At 45.2% G+C, this 17,870-nt stretch overlaps 1 protein-coding gene across 5 annotated transcripts in view; it reads left to right on the top strand.

The window, feature by feature from the left end:
• The window catches only part of LRRFIP1 (LRR binding FLII interacting protein 1), a 128,844-nt gene that overhangs the window by 78,295 nt on the left and 32,679 nt on the right, over window positions 1-17,870 (top strand). For 3 of the 5 annotated variants that reach the window (XM_071561939.1, XM_071561940.1, XM_071561935.1), the window contains exons 7-12: window positions 211-243; window positions 1,318-1,365; window positions 5,060-5,116; window positions 9,319-9,363; window positions 10,267-10,332; window positions 14,307-14,384. The exons of 1 other annotated variant lie outside the window; for it this stretch is intronic. In XM_071561939.1, the coding sequence (XP_071418040.1) occupies window positions 211-243; window positions 1,318-1,365; window positions 5,060-5,116; window positions 9,319-9,363; window positions 10,267-10,332; window positions 14,307-14,384 (327 nt within the window). The remainder of the gene's footprint in view (window positions 1-210; window positions 244-1,317; window positions 1,366-5,059; window positions 5,117-9,318; window positions 9,364-10,266; window positions 10,333-14,306; window positions 14,385-17,870) is intronic. One more of the 5 variants, XM_071561936.1, reaches the window with a different exon arrangement.

Genomic DNA, 17,870 nt, shown 5'->3' with positions numbered 1-17,870 from the left:
ATTTTCCATGTTTTGTTTGCTCCCAAGTTCTTCCTTGTGCCTTTGTGCAAGAAGTCCTGCATTATCAAAGTTCTTTAGTTGGAATTTACATCTCTGTGCCTATTTTTGTGTTTTTTTGTTGTTTGGTTTGGGGAATTCTTTTGATTGCCATGACTTGCTTTAGTGTTTTCTTTCGTATTCTGATTTTCCTTTCCTCTCATGCCTTTACAGTCTCATTTGGAATATGCCAGCACCTACCCAGTGGTGAGAATACTCTGCAAGCTCTGCAGTCTGTGTGTTTAAAAACTAATAATGGAAAGCAGCTAACCCAAGTTGTGATAACTGATGTGAGATAAGGGGTGATCTGGAAGGATCCTGAGACAGTTTGTGGTGTGTGATGTGAAGATGCCACTTCCCTCTCCTGCTGCTCTGACGCAGTTTCAGATGAAGAGCAACAAATGAGACCTGGTGCAGGTTTAGCTCAGTAGTTATCATAGGATAGGGAAGAATGGCTTTTACTCCTCCTAGCAGACTGTCTCTGTTATGGTCTGTGCAGCATTTGGCCCGATGCATCTCAGTTTATTTCAGCATAGATCTGGGAAGGAATAAAACACTCATGAACTGATTCTGAATAGATCTAGCAAAGATGATGGCCCAGACACACTGCCTACCAAAGCTGCAGCTTGTGTCAAGCTGCCACCTTCACTTTGGAGGACAAAATCAATATAATAATAATGCAAGGAGAGCGAGGATTTGCTGCTGTGAGCACTGAGGTAAAGCTGACTCTTGGGAGAACAGGAAGGGGCAGTGAGGATGGGGACTTTCAGCTCAGTTTAAAACATTTGCCACGGCCTCGTGGCAGCACTGCAATGAAATAGAGGTGTCTTGGTGCCCACACTTTTAGAGATTCTGTAGATTTTTCCCTCTCCTTCATTCCTGGTGCTATTTCCAGTTAGGAATGCAATGTATTCCAATTAGGAATGCAATTTGTGCGTGACCTACATACAGAAATAGTTCAAACACATTTGGATTTTGCATGGATGTATTGATGTGAGTATGGACAGCTGGTAGCTCTTTTAATTGACTGAACCGAGCAAGCGTGAATGGTTTTAACTGTGGCTACTAAATTTAACAGCTCTGTCATCACTTCTAACAATATTCTCTAATAATGGGTCGTTTGCCTCTGAGATCTGATTTTTTTGCTGTGTGCTCACTGAGCTGTGGTGTGTGGAGCTGGAGGAGAGCTGGACTGATGTTCCTGCATGTGGATGTGCATGCCTGGCTGTGTGTGCATAAACTCATTGATCTTCTCATCCTGCATTCTTAATCTCACTGCAGGCTGGATTAGAGAATGAGAGGACCAAAAAGAAGAGCTACTCCAAAGCAGTATGTATCCTGACTAACTGTCTCAGAGAGGATTTTACATACAAACCCACTGTGATAGACAAGTGGATGTGAAAGCGTGAGAGCTCACCAGCCCAGTGTCAAGGATACAGTGGCACTATCAGGATTTATTTATTGGGTTTGCAAGAGTAAGAGCAGCAGTTCATCTGCAAAACGTGGAATAATCCAAACCTTTATGTCAGTGTTGTACATAGAGGGCATTTGGAAAAACTCAAAACATAACCTGAGCTGACTAAGTTGAGCTTTAACATTGCACAGCAATATTGAGAGAATATAATAGACTCACAGAATGGTTGGGGTTGGAAGGGACCTTAAAGATCATTTTGTTCCACCCTCTGCCATGAGCAGGAACACCTTCCAGCAGCCCAGGTTGCTCCCAGCCCCATCCAACCTGGCCTTGGACACTTCCAGGGATGGGGCAGCCACAGCTTCTCTGGGCAAATCTGTGCCAGGGCCTGCCCACCCTCACAGGGAAGAATCATAGAATGGATTATGTTGGAAAAGACCTCCATGATCATCAAGTCCAACTCTTGGTCCAGCTCCAGTCCCTTTACCAGATCATGGCACTCAGTGCCACGGCCAAGCTCAGCTGAAAAACCTCCAGGGATGGGGAATCCACCCCCTCTCTGGGCAGCCCATTCCAATGCCTGAGCACTCTCTCTGCAAAGAATTTTTTTCTGCTCTCCAACTTCAATTTCCCCTGGCAGAGCTTGAGCCCATCGTGCCCCCTTGTCCTATTGCTGAGTGCCTGGGAGAAGAGACCAACCCCCACCTGGCCACAACTTCCCTTCAGGCAGTTCCAGACAGTGCTGAGGTCACCTCTGAGCCTCCTCTTCTCCAGGCTAAACACCCCAAGCTCCCTCAGCCTCTCCCCACAGCACTTATGCTCCAGTCCCTTCTCCAGCCTTGTTGCTCTTCTCTGGACAAGAATTTCTTCCCAATATCTAACCTAAATTTCCCCCTCATCAGTTTGAACCCATTGCTCTTTGTGCTGTCCCTCCAGTTCCTGATGTGTTGGTGCCTGTACAAACAGGGCACTGTGGACAGCACCACAAAGATGGACCTGAAGGGAGGATGAAGGATAATGTGCTTTCACACAGTCAAGGGCTTAGGGGAGCAATTCCAGGGCGGGAAGGGGCGCACAAGAGGACACAGAGATGTGCTGCTGTGGAGGGAGGGCTCCTCATCCCAGGAAGAGATTGCCAGGCTGGGTTGGGGTTTTTCAGCACACTGGAAATGAGCAGAGAATTTTCTGAGGAGTGGCAGTTGAATGTGGGATTGAGAAGGTCTGAAGGAGCAGCATGAACCACAGTCTGAGGGTAAAAACATGAGAAGGAGAAAATGGACATAATGGCAATGAGGTTTTCTGCATCTGGTGAAAACAGAGAGGAATTGGGGTCAGTGGCACATGAAGGGAGAACAAGTAAAATCTGAGTACTTTTAGCCTCCCTAGTATGCAGTTTTATTTGTTAAGGTTTCCATAAGGGTTAGGGTTGGATGCTTGGCATGTTAATATAGCATAGAACAGAGGTCAGAGAGGTCTGATAAAACTGACCCTGGTCCTCAAGAGGTGTCTGGAGCATTCCCCTTTAAAAAGGTGCCCTGGAGAGGTTTCTGGAGAGGATGGGTCACAGTGGCAAGGGAAGTGACCTGAGCTGTGGGGCTTCAGTCTGAAATCTGGAAGACAGAAGGGCAGATGAAACTAACTCCTTTAGAAGGGCCTGAACTATAAAATGGTAAATATTTAACCTGCATTTGTAGAAAATTATGTCAATTCAACTTAACTTTCCTAAGCAGGGTAATTATTTAAGGGCATAAAGGAAGAGCATGAGATGTTACTGTAGCTTGACTATAAAGGTCTTGGCATGTCTCTGCATGACATGAAGTGAAACCTTGGGCCAGATCTCGTTCTTGTAAAAGGAATGTACTGTTGTAAAAGGAATGAAAAATAACTGTTAGAAATGAGACAGCTGAAAAGGATCTGGGCTGGTCTGTTCCCATCTGAGACAGCATCATCTGTTTTTTTTAAAGGGGAAAAGCAGTTCTGCAGGAGTCTGTATTGCCTGGCTGTCAAAGTGGAGGGAGTTTTGTGTGAGCTTAGGCTGAAAATACTGATGATTAATAGGGGACAACTTGTCAAAAAATGAGTAACAGTAAAAATAAATGAGGAATACCACACCTGGGAAAAATGAAATTACTATTACCAAGTCATAGGATGGTTCAGATGGTGATCTGAGTTTACCTTTAGTCAATATTACATAGCTGAAAAAAGCAAACTTAGTTCCCCAGTGCAGTAATAAAAGGGGTGAAAGGTAATTGTTCTGCACGGTGCTGTTGGGGCTGAGCTGGAGTGTTGCCTTCAGTTGCTGGAGATCCATTTTAACCATTCTTCAGGGAGGTGTTAGAGAAATTCAAGGAGTCTTAAGAAAAAAGCAAGTAAAAACTGGAAAGAAGCCAAGCTGTGTGAGGAGGCTTTAGAAGTGCTGCTTCTTCAGAAAAGAAACTTGGATGTTTGCCCTCCATTTGGGGTGATAATGCTGCATTTCAATAGAGAATCTAAGCTTTGCTTTTCCCACAAGTGTGTTTCCCAGCTTGGCTCTAGACTGGTTTCTAAGTTAATTTGTTTAATTTTTCATGGGAACTGCTGTGTGGTGGATGACAAATATTTTGCTTGGAAATTGATTGGTTTTAGCAGATTTTCATTTCAGGAACGCAGTAAAACTTGGGCTTCAGAACTTCATTAGAATAGAAATGCTAATTAAATTTCCACTAAAACTCACCCCCCAAATACACAGAGCTCTTCCTTGTTTTCAGTGTTAAACCAGGGCTTAATTGTGAGGTGCTGCCAGAACAGTGAATTGCTGGGGAAACCTGAGCTTTTAATGGTATTGGTTGGGGTGACTTTTGGGTCTGTACTCTCTTCTTCACCATCACATTGCCAGACTAAAAACTGAGTCATGGTGCTCATTCTGTTTTATTCCCAGAGCTGCTGCCATAGGGATTTGGAGCATCTCACCCTGCCTGAGCTTGTTTTTCCTCCTCTGAGGGAATACAACAAGGCTGGCTCTGAGGAGGACAGCTGAGCCCAACCCAAGTCTCTTCCTGGCCCTCAGACTGCCACACAAAACACTGGGATGTGGCAGATGGTCCCTGCCTGGGTTTAATTTTAATACTCAAAAAGAAGAGCTAGAAAGAATTCATACAGCACTGCATGTTTACTTAGCTGAATTTCTCAAATATGAATTTAGAATTAATACTTTTGCTATAATTTGCTGCTTCTTAACTGTTTAGCTGCCTTAGTAAGAATAAGTAACAATAGTGATATATCTTTCATTGCAGTCTCTCATCTCCTTTTTGTCCCATTTTTCCCCATGTTCCTGTCACAGAGTTGGAGGCTACAGAGCAGTAATGAAAGGGGAGGCAAAAAAAGGGGGGCAAAAACCCCAGGCAGGAGTATCCTTGACATTTTTGGCTGGTACAGACACAAACGTTTGTGTCCTCACGTTTGAAATCACAACCCAATCCTGCACTTCTTTTCCTGGTGTATCTTTGAAAAGTTCTGTGTTTGCCTTTGCTTTTCATAAGTGATGACATTTGCTTAAAAATTCCCTTTTGGGTCTGTGTCAGTTTTTTTCTCTCCTTGTTTTCTTTCTTTTTTCCTTTCCTTCCCTAACAGACCAATGGTTATGAGGAAGACCTGTATGGATCATCCCAGAGTAGAAAATCTAGCAGGGTTAGTAGATGATTTATATTGCTATAAAATTCTATTGCTCTATTTAATGGGATTAGAGCTAATTAGCAAATTCTTTTCTGTGGTAAAGCAGGTTTTTCCTGTGTTGCATGTTGTGGGTTTGGATCTGTCAGACACGGAGGTGCAGCAATAAAGCTGGCTGGGAAATAAAAATGAGAAATCAGGCCGTGAGTGGGAAGGGAAGTCTCTGAATTTGGGACAAGTAGAACTTGGAAGGCAGAACTGCTTAAACTGGTAAGCAAAGTTGGGTAAAAGTTACAGTGTGACAAGAAATAGATTGGCAGCACCTGGCATGGAGGGTTTCCAAGTGCTGAACAACAGAGTGGTTGTTACTCGACTTTGTCAAACATGCTCTTGTCAAAAACAAGCTTGATTATTAACTCCCTTGTGTGGATGAGGGTCACAGTGTTCCTTCTGTTCCAGCACAAGTGCTGGGTGGCAATTACAGCAGCTCCTTGTCCTGCTTTGTTAAATATTGGGGTTTGTGCTGATGATTTAAAGGGATTGCCTGAAGCAGAGCCTGGGGCAGGAATGTTTGGGTTCTTTTCCTTGCCTTTATTTTAACAAAGCCACACAAAAGCTCAGAGCCTGTTTATCTTTGTGCTATCAAGCCTTGCAAAGAAATTTATTGGTAAGCAGAGACTGAAGCTCTAGTTTAGGGGAAAAATAAACCCCTTTAAGACTCCATTTGGCCAAGTGTTTGAGCAATACATGCTGAACACGAGACAGAGTTCAGGGGTTGCTTTGTAAGCATCTATTTAAGTAGGCATTGGATAAACAGTGAAACAGGACCTTGTATTTCATGTCCATTTTAAATTGTTGCTGCCATCTGGTTTTAGGCATTTAGCTTGCATATGTGGGTAAGAGACAATGAAATGCTGTTGCTTAAACTGTTAACAAAACAGCATGTCCTGTTGTTGGCATTCTTGCTGGGCAGTTGGAGGAGTTCAAGGAGCTTTATTATGTAGTACTTATGACAAATGATGGTTTTATTCTTTGCTGACATACTCCAGTGCTGCAAGGACCACAGGGAGAAGAGAATACTTGCAAGAAGGTCATCCAGGGAAAAGAAGTTGTTTGGCTACCATTTAAATAATTTAAAATTATGATGGTATTAGGGTTTGCAGCAGGGAGGAAATCTGTGTAGAGCTTCATTATGGCAACATCATTAGTTCTTGCAGTTTTCATTACTAAGGGTAGTTTGGATTAATCATCACTTAGGAGGGGGAGGAGGGTTGGGGGTAACTCAGAATAGCTGAAACCTCAAACCCACTTGATGCCAGTCTGGCTGCTGTTCACCTCCAGGAATAATCTCTGTAAAAAGCCCAAAAGTAACCATGAAGATTGTCAAAGTCACAGTGAAAAACACAGGAAAATTCTTCAGGCTGGCAGGGAAGGGATGAGTCTGTGGCAACAGCTGTTTCCAAAGGAGGTGTCCAGTGATCTGCATGTGGACTCTGCATTTGTAGTGTCATGGGTTGATTCCTTAAATGTGATTAATGCCCTGAGCTCAGGGAGCCCACATGCAGATTGCAGACTCTCTGGGTGGGAATGAAAGTACCTTCTTAAAGTTTGGTTTAGTTCAGGTTTCATTTCAGTGATTGTCTTATTGTACGGATGTTCCTTGAGGGGTTTTGGTTTGTGGGTTGGTTGTGTTTTGTGTTGTTTGTTTCTGAGGTTGGACAGTGATTTGCCCTCAGTCTGTACCTGTGGGTGTTGTGTCTTACCCACACATCTGTTTGCTGCAGTGACAGAAGTCTCCTGTCATGGGCAAACAGGTGACCTTAATTTGCCATAATCTGCCTCCTTTGTGAGTGGACACCGACATGGATCACAGTGATGAGGTAGAGATGGGTCAGGGCTTGTGAGAAGCTGGCTGCTGGAAGCAGAGGATCTTGGGTTGTGTAACCCCCACAAAAATGACTGGAATCACAGAATCATAGAATGGATTGGGTTGGAAAAGCCCTCCGAGATCATCAAGTCCAACCCTTGGTCCAACTCAAGTCCCTTTACCAGATCATGGCACTCAGTGCCACGGCCAAGCTCAGCTGAAAAACCTCCAGGGATGGAGAATCCACCCCCTCTCTGGGCAGCCCATTCCAATCCCTGAGCACTCTCTCTGCAAACAAGTTTTTTCTCATCTCCAACTTCAATTTCCCCTGGCAGAGCTTGAGCCCATCGTGCCCCCTTGTCCTATTGCTGAGTGCCTGGGAGAAGAGACCAACCCCCACCTGGCCAGAACTTCCCTTCAGGCAGTTCCAGACAGTGATGATGTTGTATATCATGGTAGATAAATAAGGATTTTGGAGGGTAAGGGTGAATTTTTAAGTCCACTGGAGTTGTAAGTCAGTCAGTCACTGTTAGAATTTGTAGTGTTTAAGTTGGAGCTGAGTTAAGGTGTCCCTAATTTTGGGGAGGCCAAGTGGGTGGCCCGAAGTGCCAGGGTGGCTGGATGCAAGGTGGGAAACTGCATAAAATAAGGGCTTTAATTAAATGAAGTGTTTGATTTAGACAGTCTCACACCTACAGAAGAGTTTCCTCTTCACTCAGTCTTGCCATATCCAGCTGGCTGCCTGCATTTCCTGCTGGGCACACCCAGCAGAATTGGTCCCTGGCTTTGCTTTCCATCTCCCAGCATCTCACCTCCTCCTGTGTCTTTTGTGGGTGTAGCTCACAGGGCACAGACTCCTCAGGAGCTTGGAAGGAAGCTGATCACCTCTCTGAGCAGGGCTTGAACGGGCACACATCTTCACACATCCTCACAGCTTTAATGCAGTTCTCTCTTATTTTTGCACCACTGACCACTTTGACTCCTTGCAATTTGTAATCACTTGATCTACTTTTTGTTTCCCATTTAAAGGATTTGAGAACTCGACTTCATGTTACAAAGCCAAGTTCTCAAGGATTTTTTGTTTGTTATTCATGCAGGCTTCGTACTACTCTGACCTGGGTCTGCACAACAGTGGCCACACTTCCACATCTCAGCTCTCTTCCCAAAATGGAAATTGGGTCTGTTGCTCCCTGGCTTCACCTGGCCTGAACTTGGTCTGACTCCACTTGGATAATACAACCTCCTGTACTTAGGAATCAATTTGGACCAATTTTCAAGAGACTCTGTAGCTCTTTTAAGTAAAACTTTAAGAAAAGCCCAAAACGAAACTAAACCAGACCTCTTAAGGTTGGAATGAGTAATGGAAAGCTGCTTTAAAAGGAGCACAGTCAATATTCCTTTGCTGCTCCTCCCTTTCCTACAGTTGCTTTGTCTGATATTGGGTTCAGTTGGTCTAGAAAAATAAGGGAAATCTTAATTAACTGAAGTTCTCTATTTGAGGACTCCTCTGCTCACGGTGTCAGTTTGGGGAGCTTAAAACTGTACAATCTGCATAAAATGAAATTACAAGGAAGCAATTCCCAGACTGCTGGAGGAGAAATCCCTGAAGCTGTGGGATGCCCAGGGGGTTGGATTGTCCCTGGTGTGTGTGCAGAGCCTGGTCAGCCCAGTGCCAGCAAAGCATTGGAGTGCAGTGATGGGACACTGCAGGGGTGCAGTGATGGGACCAGCCCTGGGCTGGGGACACTGCTGGAGCCTCTCTTGCACCTGATTCTGCCAGACACAGCCTGTGCTCTCAGGGTTTAGCTGCTGCACCTCGGGAGCTGTGGTTACTAACAGTGGAAGCACTTGTTTCATGCTGCTCTGACTTAAGTAATTTTTTCCTGAATTATTTGGGTTTTCTCTGCATTTGTGAATAATAAAATACACAAGAGTTGATCTTACATCTGTGTGGAACACTAAAAATGTGTCTCTTAACACTTCTGTGTAGCTTTTTCTCTGGCTTTGGTTGAAGTGGGGAGAAACACCCTTTCTGGCTCCTGTACACAAGTGTGTGTGAGACAATAACAAGCTGACAGCCTATAATTGAATTATGCTGTTTTGCTTCTGCCTGCTGTCGTGTCCTCCCTTCCTGTAGGAAATGCACGTGTCTACTTGGTATTCTTAGTCTTTGGGAGCTGAGATCTAATGCATTTATGGTGCAGATGACTAATATTCTCCATACTGGGTTTCCTCCTGTTGTAGTGGAATGATCCTAATCTCTCACCAAGATGGTTAATTCTGCTGTGGGCATCTTTTTGTTTTTGTTTCAATTTTCTTTGCAAAAAAAAAGTTTTGTGCTTGTTTTCCTCAGCCCTCCCTGCTGTACAGCGATGCCCTGCCAGCCAGAAGTTACAGGGTTTGTTGTACTAATGCTTTCAACACAAATACTGAAGCCACTCACCTCCAGCCATGCACATGTTGTCTCTTACCTGTCTGTGGTTCCTGCTGGGTCCACTTATCTCATACTGTGATGTCTGATCCATCTGATTGCATGTGTGCAATGCTGTGTGTACAGGCCTTGTTTCTCTGATCCTGCCTTTAATTCCTGTTGGAACTGGGGGTTGTGATGCTGTCAGGGGTGTCTGTCTGTCTGGATGTGGTTGTCTTAGTTTTCCATGTATTAGCAGGAGCAGGACAGAGGCAACATCAATTCTTTCTTGGTTGTTCAACAACTAACAAAAATCAAGGTTTTTTTAGACAAATTCCACCATTCTTATTTAAAATGAACTTCCCAGAACTTTTTCTCAAAGCTTAAAGGTAAGAGTTTCCTACTCCCTTTTGTTTCCCGAGTCATTTATCTCTATGCTAAACAGGAACCAGTCTTAAAATACTCATTTTCCTCCTCTTAATTGATTTACTAAACTGTCTAGTGAGTGAAGCTCATCAGGTGGGAGTTTTTCCTCTTATTGCCAGTACGAGAAAGGAACATTAAACAGATTGGAACAATTTAAGAATTGATGTAGCCGTTGTGTTGATAGGCAGTAAAACTGTTGAACTGAATGGAGCGTTGAACTGAATGGAGTGTTGAATTTAATCCCTGGGGGAAGGGTCAGGGATGTGTGATGGACTCAGGTGTGTGTCAGATGCTGCACGTGTTTCCCCGGTTGTGTCAGACCTTCCCTTGCATGTTGCTTGTGGTTGCACACGGGAGATGTCCCATCCTCGCACATCCTGCTCGTTCCTGCACCGTGTGAATTTGTGGTTCTGCAGCCTGAGACGTGCCCTGCCCCTCCCCTCTGACTCTGTGTTTTAATTGTAGGCGTCTGTGTACGAGGAGAGCGTTTACAGCGGGAGCCGTCGGTATAGCGCCCCTAGTTCTCGTGCTGTAAGATGTTTTCTGCCTTTCCCTGCTGTGTGTCTGTCCTCCCTCTATCTGTGTGTACCAGAACTCAGCCTTTAGAAACATAGAATCATAGAATGGATTGGGTTGGAAAAGACCTCCGAGACCATCAAGTCCAACCCTTGGTCCAGCTCCAGTCCCTTTACCAGATCATGGCACTCAGTGCCACGGCCAAGCTCAGTTGAAAAACCTCCAGGGATGGGGAATCCACCCCCTCTCTGGACAGCCCATTCCAATCCCTGAGCACTCTCTCTGCAAACAAGTTTTTCTGATCTCCAGCTTAAATTTCCCCTGGCAGAGCTTGAGCCCATCGTGCCCCCTTGTCCTATTGCTGAGTGCCTGGGAGAAGAGACCAACCCCCACCTGGCCAGAACTTCCCTTCAGGCAGTTCCAGACAGTGCTGAGGTCACCTCTGAGCCTCCTCTTCTCCAGGCTAAACACCCCCAGCTCCCTCAGCCTCTCCCCACAGCACTTGTGCTCCAGTCCCTTCTCCAGCCTCGTTGCTCTTCTCTGTGCTGAGGAGCGTTTCAATGGGCTGTGAGGTGCAGAGCCTGCTGCTGTGGGCAGCACAAGCAGGAGCACCATTTCCATGAGCATCCATGAAATAAAAAGTGGGTGATTTATCTGCAGCGAGGGAAATTTGGTGCTGCTTCACACAAACACCTTGGAAAGGTGGTACATGAATTCTTGTCCTTCTCTGAGACTTGGAATCATAGAATCACAGAATCATAGAATCAGTTGGGTTGGAAGAGACCTCCGAGAGCATCAAGTCCGACCCTCAATCCAACCCCACTTTGATTACCAGATCATGGCACTCAGTGCCACGTCCAGTCTCTTCTTAAAAACCTCCAGGGATGGGGAATCCACCCCCTCTCTGGGCAGCCCATCCCAATGCCTGAGCACTCTCTCTGTAAAGAACTTCTTCCTGATACCCAACCTAAACCTCCCCTGGCAGAGCTTAAGCCCGTGCCCTCTTGTCCTGCTGTTGGTTGCCTGAGAGCAGAGACCAATCCCCACCTGGCTACAACATCCTTTCAGGTAGTTAATTCTTAATTCTTCTTTGGACAAATGAGAAAAATACAAGTTTAAAAAATAATTACCAAAAAATGTAAAAATCAGTTCCACATTAGGAGTCCTATGTTAACGTGAAGCAAAGGATTTTTGTGTACATATGGCTTGGGTTTGTTTCTTGAATTTATATTCAAATGTATTTTATAGTCATATATGTGCCAACTCATGACAAAGCTTCCAAATTACCTTTCCTGACAGGGGAGCACTCTGTCATTGATGGGGAACAACAACATAGGCAATAACAGTATAAACTGCTTCCTTTCAAAAAGGAGAAACTGCAGGACTCAGTTTACAGATTACTAGGCAGAAAATGCCTTCACCTCTCTCAAACAGGGACTTTGGGCCAGCTGGTGCAGCTGCTGCCACCTGAGGAAAAAAAAAGCCAGTTTTTTTGATTTTTAAGTCCTGTCCTGTGGGCCCACTGATTATAAAAAAAAAAAAAAACAATAAACAAAAATCCACTTACTAGGACCGTAAGAATAAAAAGCCTCAAGACAAAGCACTGATACTAATTTAACCTTGAACATTACATTTTTATTAGCTTGGAGGAGGAAACACTTTCAAGAATGCTTACTGTGCACTTCTGTTAATCTTTAAAGGGCTGTGCCACCCTCTTGCAATCCCACTGACTCATTAGTTGTACATTTTGCTACTGATACTAAGCTTCAAATTGCTTTTTGTTTCACAATTGTGCCTTAGTTCCATTTGGCTGCCTTGGAAAATCCATTGTGGCAGCAGTTCAGTGAGTTTGGCACCGAGGCTGAGCTGGTTGTAGCCCTCTGTTTGTATGGGATGTCACCTCCTGTTTGGGATCCCTTGGAGCTCCAGGTGATGGAGTGCTGCTCTGGGAGAAAATCATCCACAGGAGACTCTCAGCCCACAAACTGTTTACAAGTCTTTGACCCACTGTCAATGGCTTGAGCAGGAACTAAAAACTCTGGAGCTCATCCTCCTTCCTCCATCCCAATCCCACCCTGTGCCACAGGTATTTGGCAGCCTGGGTGTCACCCAGCCCTTTCCAGCTCCTGTTCCTTGGTTGCCTGTGGTAATGAGAGACTTGGAGTGGGAGGGTTTGGCCTCAGAGGGAATGCCCTTGTCACAATTACTGGGTTTTCTGTGGTTATTTTGATGTCTCTCAGCCCTACAGCACTTACAACACACAGATGGTGTAGCTGTTCCCAAAGAATGTTTCTGGATGGTCAGGTGAATCCAGGGGTGAGGCTGAACCCAGCCTTGCTTGGTCTCAGCCACCTGAACAAGTGTCTGCCCTGCAATACACAGGGAACAACTGCAGAATAAATAGGTCCTGGAAATATTAATTTTGGACTCATCAGTAATTAATATTTTTCCCTGTCACATTTTTCAAATTTATTCTAAACCCTTCTTATGTTAAACATAAACCATCAGTGATGGCTGAGGCTTCTGTGCTCAAATTGCTTCAGAAGAAAACAGAATCTAAATTTTTACTTCAGTGCTTTTTGTCCTTAATTTAGGAGTTATTGTGTGGTTGGCAGTAATTGTAAACAGTGGGCAGCAGAGTTCTATATTATGCATATTCTCACCTCTGAAAAGCTCAGACACACAAAGTCAATGTCATGTCATGTGAGACACAGAATCCCAGAATGGTTTGGGTTGGAAGGGACCTCAAAGCTCATCTCATTCCACCCCCTGCCATGGACAGGGGCACCTTCCACCAGCCCAGGGTGCTCCAAGCCCTGTCCAGCCTGGCCTGGGACACTTCAGGGATGGGGCAGCCACAGCTTCTCTGTGCACCCTGTGCCAGGGCCTCCCTCTGGTGCATCCAAGGACATGGCCTGGCCACGTTCTGCCCTGCCTGAGGGCTTGCCAGGGGCTGAGTACCTTGCACATAGTACTTAGTGGTTGTACTCCAGCTGGGGTTATTTCCAGCTTACCCTCCTACCATTTATTAGTGCTGTGAGTTTAATTTCCAGTCAGTGCTGTGCTGCCTTGTTAGTGTGACTAATGGTGCTGAACAGCCCTTCCAGCAGCATGGGCAAGGCCTGGTTGTCTCTGTAGTCCAGGGATTTCTGCAGTGGTCAGGTAACTTAATAAAAGAAACCTTAAAAACAAGGCAGAGTACACACATCTTAAAAATAATGCTGTAGATTTGTGCATGTTTGTATCTAAGAAAAAAGGCTTAATCACCTCTAAATTAAACTCACTATTTCCAGTGTAAGTTTTAATTTTGTTTCCTGACACTTTAAACTTTATTTCCCTTCTCCACTTCCATTGCATTATAACCTCTGGAAATAAAACAGCATAGACACATTCTTTGTGCTTGTCAGCAACAAGCCAGCCCTGTCTGTTCTGCATCACTGCTTGGATGTTTGCTTTCCAGAAGGGCTGAAAGACTTTATCTGGCAGGAGGTGAAGGCTGGAAAAGCAGGAGAGATATTCAGTCTCTGAGATGGTCTCAGTTTTTGCTTTAATCCCCATGTAGATGGATTGCTTTGGCCTGTGGGGCACAGATTCATTTTACATGTGCACAGTGTTGGAAACATGGGAAGAAGATTCACCAGAGAGTGTCAGATCTCTTGGAAAGTAGTAGGATGTAGTCTTTGGTACAGAAACTGAGCGTTGTGTACTTGTGACTGGTACCTTAAGGGAGATAAATAATTCATTAGTATTCTGTCGGTCTAAGAATTCAATCAAAACTCTACTTATCTGTCAACAGAATTGCTGCTTGCCTTAATTTTTAAATTAACACTTGAGGTGTCTGTTCTCTTTCACTGCTCTTCCTTTGTCCAGCTGCATGAGACCATTTCCGTAACTAACTTCAGATGTAATGCTCTGCATCTCCTCTTCTCTTCCCAGTTCTAATGCCTCTCTCTTTTCTCTGCTTGCTGTTCCTGCCTTCCCTGGGGCAGCCCTCCGAGTACAGCTGCTACCTTGGTTCGGGATCTCGGGCATCCTCCAGAGCCAGCTCTGCTCGGGCCAGTCCAGTGGTGAGCTCCTCTATTTATCTTTGTTCCTAAATTCTTTCATTCCTCTGTTCTCCAAGGTATTGTTTGTACTGAGAGGTCACTGTCCCTCCTGAGACAGTTTCTTACGGTATTAATTAGACCTTCTGGGCAACTTAAGACAAAGAATGGGTGAACAGGTGAGAAATTACAAAAGCAAAGTAATTTCTGTGCAGGTGCACGTGTTTTTAGAACAGAAAGCACACTTTGGACTGATGTGACAGTGCTAAATTTATTCTGAGTTGGGCATAAAACACACTGTAAGGGTATTATGAAAAAGACTGTGTTGTGGATGCTTCTGCTGCATCTCCTTTGGGGATTAAAGTCAGGAAACCCTAAATCTTCCTGCAGCATTTAAGCAGTTTAGTTTCTTTACATCAAGCAGTTATTTTGGTGTTGTGTTGTAAAGCTTCAGGGCACTCCAGAGGTTGGATTTGAACGTGTTTGTGGGACTGTAGAGCACCAGGCACTGAAGAGCCTTTAGCATGGGGAAGTGCTGGAAGGATAATGTGTACCCAGCATGAATTCCCAAGTTGTGGCTGAACAAGGCTCAAGTGCTTAAGGTTTGTCCATCTCCTTTTCACAGAAATGAAGTAACTGCCTTCTGTCTTGTTTTAGTGGCACGCTGTGCTTTCTCTTTGTGGTTGTTCCATCTGGACACAGAGTGGCTGGAGAGCAGCCAGGCAGAGGGACCTGGGGGGACTGAGGGACAGGAAGCTCAACAGGAGCCACCAGTGTGCCCAGGTGGCCAAGAAGGCCAATGGGATCCTGGCCTGGATCCAAAGTAGCGTGGCCAGCAGGCCCAGGGCAGTGACCCTTCCCCTGGACTCTGCCTTGGGGAGGCCACACCTTGAGTGTTGTGTTCAGTTCTGGGCCCCTCAGTTGAGGCAAGAGATTGAGGGGCTGGAGCGGGGCCAGAGAAGAGCAAGGAGGCTGGAGAAGGGACTGGAGCACAAGTGGTGTGGGGAGAGGCTGAGGGAGCTGGGGGTGTTTAGCCTGGAGAAGAGGAGGCTCAGAGGTGACCTCAGCACTGTCTGGAACTGCCTGAAGGGAAGTTCTGGCCAGGTGGGGGTTGGTCTCTTCTCCCAGGCACTCAGCAATAGGACAAGGGGGCACGATGGGCTCAAGCTCTGCCAGGGGAAATTGAAGTTGGAGATGGGAAAAAACTTGTTTGCAGAGAGAGTGCTCAGGCATTGGAATGGGCTGCCCAGAGAGGGGGTGGATTCCCCATCCCTGGAGGTTTTTCAGCTGAGCTTGGCTGTGGCACTGAGTGCCATGATCTGGTAAAGGGACTGGAGTTGGACCAAGGGTTGGACTTGATGATCTGGGAGGTCTTTTCCAACCCTTGATTTCCAGTTCTATGATCTCGCTGTTTACAGCTCTGAGTATCTTCCCTGGATAATTTCCAAGGACAGGCTGATGGTGTGATGACAGTAGCAGAGGGCAGCAGGATGTCTCTGAGAGGAAACCTGCAGCTTACACTCAACTAGGCTATAGCAACATTAATTTTGCACAGAGAGGGAGAGTTTTGAAGTGTTGCACTGAGTTTCAGTAAAGTGGCTTTGCTTCATGGAAACCTTTCTCCTAGTGAAGTTTTAGTGGGCTCTTTCTCCTGGGACCTGTCACGTGTTCCCTGCCACATTCCCAAGAAATTAAGTGGTGAGGAGGGTGTAAATGAGCACACACAGAAAGTGCTTCTCTGGTGATGACATCCTGCTGCCTTTGATGCTTTGCTGAGGAGCTGAAACTTTAATGCTGCAAATATTGCCTTAAGGACTAATTAAAAAGGAGTATCTGGGTAGGCAAAGAAGCTGCCACAGCGACGGGAGGAGATGTAGCCTGGACACTTGGGGTGTCTTTGGGAAACACAGTAAGGAATTCTTTGTTTGCTGTCCTCCATCATGGGAAGCTGCAGCAGAGCTGGAGAGGGACTTTGGACAAGGGCCTGCAGTGACAGGACAAGGGGGAATGGCTTCCCACTGACAGGGACCAGGGCTGGATGGGATATTAGGAAGGAATCCTTCCCTGGAAGGGTGAGCAGGCCCTGGCACAGGGTACCCAGAGAAGCTATGGCTGCCCCATCCCTGGGAGTGTCCAAGGCCAGGCTGGACAGGGCTTGGAGCAACCTGGGACAGTGGAAGGTGCCCCTGCCCATGGCAGGGGATGGAACAAGCTGAACTTTGAAGTCCCTTCCAACCCAAACCATTGTATGATTCTCTGCTGGTTCCCCTTCAAACATAGTCTGCAATTTGAGATAGAATAAAGCTTTGTGTTCTGAAGTACTGGTGTTCCTTAAAGACAAGGGTAATCTCACTTTTTGAAATTAATTAAAAAAGAAAAGGATTTTCATCAGATAATGTATGGCAGCTCTGAGCTATAAATAAATATTTTAATTAGTCCCTGTACCTGAGTCCCTGAGCTATGAGTTCTTGCAGTACATAACTCACATTAGTAATGCTTCTTAAATGGCTTTGCAAACTGAATTTCAATTATCCCCAAAGCAAAAATTAACTGGAATAAACATTAAAATTCTTTAAGGGTAAGGAACTGGGTACCCACATGCTGCCATTGGTTTTCATGAGGTGTTTTTTTGTGTGCAGACCAAGAAATTTGTACAAGGGAATCCCAGGATGCAGTTTGTCCCCTGGGACCTGCAGGGGTGGTTTTTTATTTCAAAATTTAAATTCCCTCTGCACACCTTGGCCTGCTGGTGTGAAAGTGGCTGGGGATGGTTTGCTGTGTCAGCAGGGAGGTGCCAAACTGAATCTGCTCTGCAGGGAGACAAGAGGCACTTCCTAAATTACCTTTTTTATTTTTTTTAAACTAGTGGTTTATTGCAGAGTGTGAAGAGCTTCCCTTGAAGCCTTGAAGAAGAGCTGAGAGTTAATGCCATACTGAGTCTGGTTGATCCTTGAAGTTCTTGTTACTACACAGGGGTGATACAGCATCACTTTATTACAATATTTTTCCCCCTTTTTTTCCTCTGTATTAAACAGACATTGCTTTATCTGTAACTCACTGTAATTCCTCACTTGCCTTTTACTAACAGAGGTTTCAAAGCATTTCAGTCACGTTTTCAGTCATATCCTTGATCTTGGCAGTGAAGATGCTGAGATAGAGCCCTGTCCTCTCAGCAGTGCGTGGCCTCCACTCCTGGAGTGGGAATTCCTAAAGGAAGAATAAAGATCTCCTGAGGTGACAGTGGTAACTTGAGAGGAAAAAAAGGGGCTGGTTTTGTTTATATCATTGGTCAACATTAGAACCTTTTGATTTAACATTACTAAGCCACAACCCTGAGTTGTTTGTTCCCTGTCTTAACGTATCAAATCAGGCAGTTTCTCGATTCTGCTGTGTGCATTTTCTGGGGCTGACACACGTAAAGATTAGATTCCAAGTTTACTTCTTAAATGGTTGGTGGGGGGCAAGGAAAAGGGGAATATCTGTTGGGCTGGAAAGCTCTTTCCAGGATGC

This window comes from Pithys albifrons, chromosome 8 (assembly GCF_047495875.1).
Source record: "Pithys albifrons albifrons isolate INPA30051 chromosome 8, PitAlb_v1, whole genome shotgun sequence".
NCBI classification, from domain to species: Eukaryota; Metazoa; Chordata; class Aves; order Passeriformes; family Thamnophilidae; genus Pithys; species Pithys albifrons.
This window is presented reverse-complemented; position numbering and strand designations above follow the sequence as displayed.